General features: G+C 43.3%; 1 protein-coding gene across 2 annotated transcripts; it reads right to left on the bottom strand.

The window, feature by feature from the left end:
- Positions 1-1,598, bottom strand: LOC103468142 (uncharacterized). 2 transcript variants are annotated; one of them, XM_017306207.1, is made up of 2 exons: positions 542-1,598; positions 1-45 (listed from the first exon to the last, which is right to left on the bottom strand). In XM_017306207.1, the coding sequence occupies exons 1-2, from the start codon at positions 1,570-1,572 to the stop codon at positions 42-44; spliced, it is 1,035 nt and encodes a 344-aa protein (XP_017161696.1). In that variant the 5' UTR covers positions 1,573-1,598; the 3' UTR covers positions 1-41. The 2 variants fall into 2 exon arrangements, with proteins under 2 accessions (XP_017161696.1, XP_017161697.1); XM_017306208.1 differs by lacking the exon at positions 1-45 and adding an exon at positions 186-265 and having other exon boundaries at positions 661-1,598.
- Between the last annotated feature and the right edge of the window lie 635 nt (positions 1,599-2,233).

The raw sequence follows: 2,233 nt of genomic DNA, 5'->3' as shown, positions 1-2,233 counted from the left end.
TAATTTTACCCAACATTCCCCCCTGTTCAACATTTTATGTCCTAAATACACAATCCAGTAAATGAAGACCAGAAGAACCCGTAAGGGACAAAACGGAAAKCAAAACATAAAACTAAGAAAAACTACAAACAGAACCTGAGGAAACAACAAAACTGCAAATCAAGCATCAGCACCACACTGATTTTGCTGTACAAAACTTTAAGTGAAATGCATCATAAAGAATTACAGCAATGTGTTTTGTTCAAGTTTCTGGACAAGATTCAAATTCACAACATGGGCCTGAAGCAGAAGTCCCACCACAGCCTTGTGGATAAGAGCCTTCGTACATGGCAAAATACAAGTCATAAAAATCAAAAAGAGAACAAAAATTAACAGAAAAGRAGCAAAAATCTTGAGCRACATTTGCCACCASGACCCAGTGGTGAACCAACTCAACCAGGATTGACTATTAWCAACTTCATCAGCTTTGACTGCCTGTTGGAGGTTTTTCAAAGACTGTAAGGCTTCATTAATATGCGTATCATTGTCACCAGGTATGTAAATACAACAAGTTTTACCAATTAATGTACAAACTCCACCTTGAGAGGCTGTCAGCATATCTAATACCATTCTGTTTTGCAGTACCATTGTCCTAATGGCTGCCAATTCCTTCTGTTGTCCTTTAACAATGTCCATTGTGATGTTCACAAATGCATGAAATCTGTAAGAGAGCGTTTCCAAACGCAGAATGTTCTTTGCCACACCTATCCATGGAAACAAAGCAAGAGTAACCTTTTGTCCATCAGTCCAGTGTTTGTGTTCTGGAGGAACGTCAGTCCCCCAGACTGAGTCATGAGGCTTAAAGTTCAATACTTCACGTTTCCGTTTACCCGATGATGATGAAGCTGGTCGACGACTGATGATAGTGGTTCCGTCTGACACCCACACAGGTGCACAGCGACCCTGAAATTCTCCTGGTAGAAAGTCATATAGTTTATGACCACAGAGCCACATTGCTCCAGGAGTCGAGAATCGAGGCACGGCGATATTACTCGGACCGATACGTGACATCAGGAAGGTGTTGCTGCAGGAGGAGGTGTTACCGAGTTTTGTACCGCTAACAACCGATYCTTGAGTCCAGCAGCAAGGATGTTTCATATCGGGTCGGCGTTCAGTCCAAAAAGTACGGGGAGMTGTGTTTCCCTCCCACTTCAGGACTGCAGGAAATCTGTCACACTGGGCGGAGTGAACTTCAACAATATCAGAGGGATTAGTAGATGAGTATCTGAGGGCAGTGTTCTTACCCCCTAAAGATCGACTCTGGAAACACTCCGCTTCCTCTGCYGTCATTGGTTCATAGGTCAGAGTAGGCTGGTGTGAGCTAAGTGGAAGTCTGGAACAAACGTAGCACCCTGCCTCTCCGGTGGAATTTTGTGCTAGGTAATGTAGGTAGGCTACCCACAGGTTACCACCGCCATCCTGGTGTTCATCTAGGTTTTGCAACCAAGTAGTGAAGTCATCATGGTGGAGTTGTAGAGTGTAGCACACAGAGACCACAGCACAACAGAGAACCCACCCAATGAAGGCTCCCATTGTTGCTAGGTTACAGGGACACTGGAGGCACCTGTTCTAAGGGGTGAGAGTCCTTTCTTCACTGAAGTTGAGACGAAACACCTCTATACAGTGTAACCCCTTTGTAATCAGACTTTGGACTTTGATCTCACCYTTAAGGCTCCAGCACTCTCTGCAGCTTACAGTGGCTCAGGTGAATCCAGGAAGGTCTTTCTGCGATCTTAACAGCTGTTGGTGTCATCAACAGAACCTGGTAGGGTCCTTCCCATCGAGGACTGGCCCAGTTCTTTCTTTTGATAACCTTTATGTAGACCYAGTCTCCTGGTTTGATTTGTGGATCCTCCTGTGAAGGAAGAGAATCAGACGGCAGTAAATTTGCTTTTAACAGTTCTTTGTCGTTTAACATTTTTATCATGTAATCAGCCAATGTCTGTTCTTCATCAGCTTTGTCCAAATCTTTTCCAAAAAGAKGTAATCTGTAAGATCTGCCATGAATGATTTCAAAAGGTGTTAACCCATCTATGTTGGAAGTTATTCTCATATACAATTTTACTAAATCCAAACATACAGGCCATGGTCTTCCTGTTTCTTCCATACATTTTCTTAATCTGCTCTTTATAGTTCCATTTGTTCTTTCAACCAAGCCTGCACTTTGGGGGTGATAGGCACAATGGTTCTTCAA

This window comes from Poecilia reticulata, linkage group LG8 (assembly GCF_000633615.1).
Source record: "Poecilia reticulata strain Guanapo linkage group LG8, Guppy_female_1.0+MT, whole genome shotgun sequence".
In the NCBI taxonomy this organism is placed as follows: Eukaryota; Metazoa; Chordata; class Actinopteri; order Cyprinodontiformes; family Poeciliidae; genus Poecilia; species Poecilia reticulata.
The sequence above is the reverse complement of the archived record's forward strand: the minus strand, read 5'-3'. Positions and strand labels throughout refer to the sequence as shown.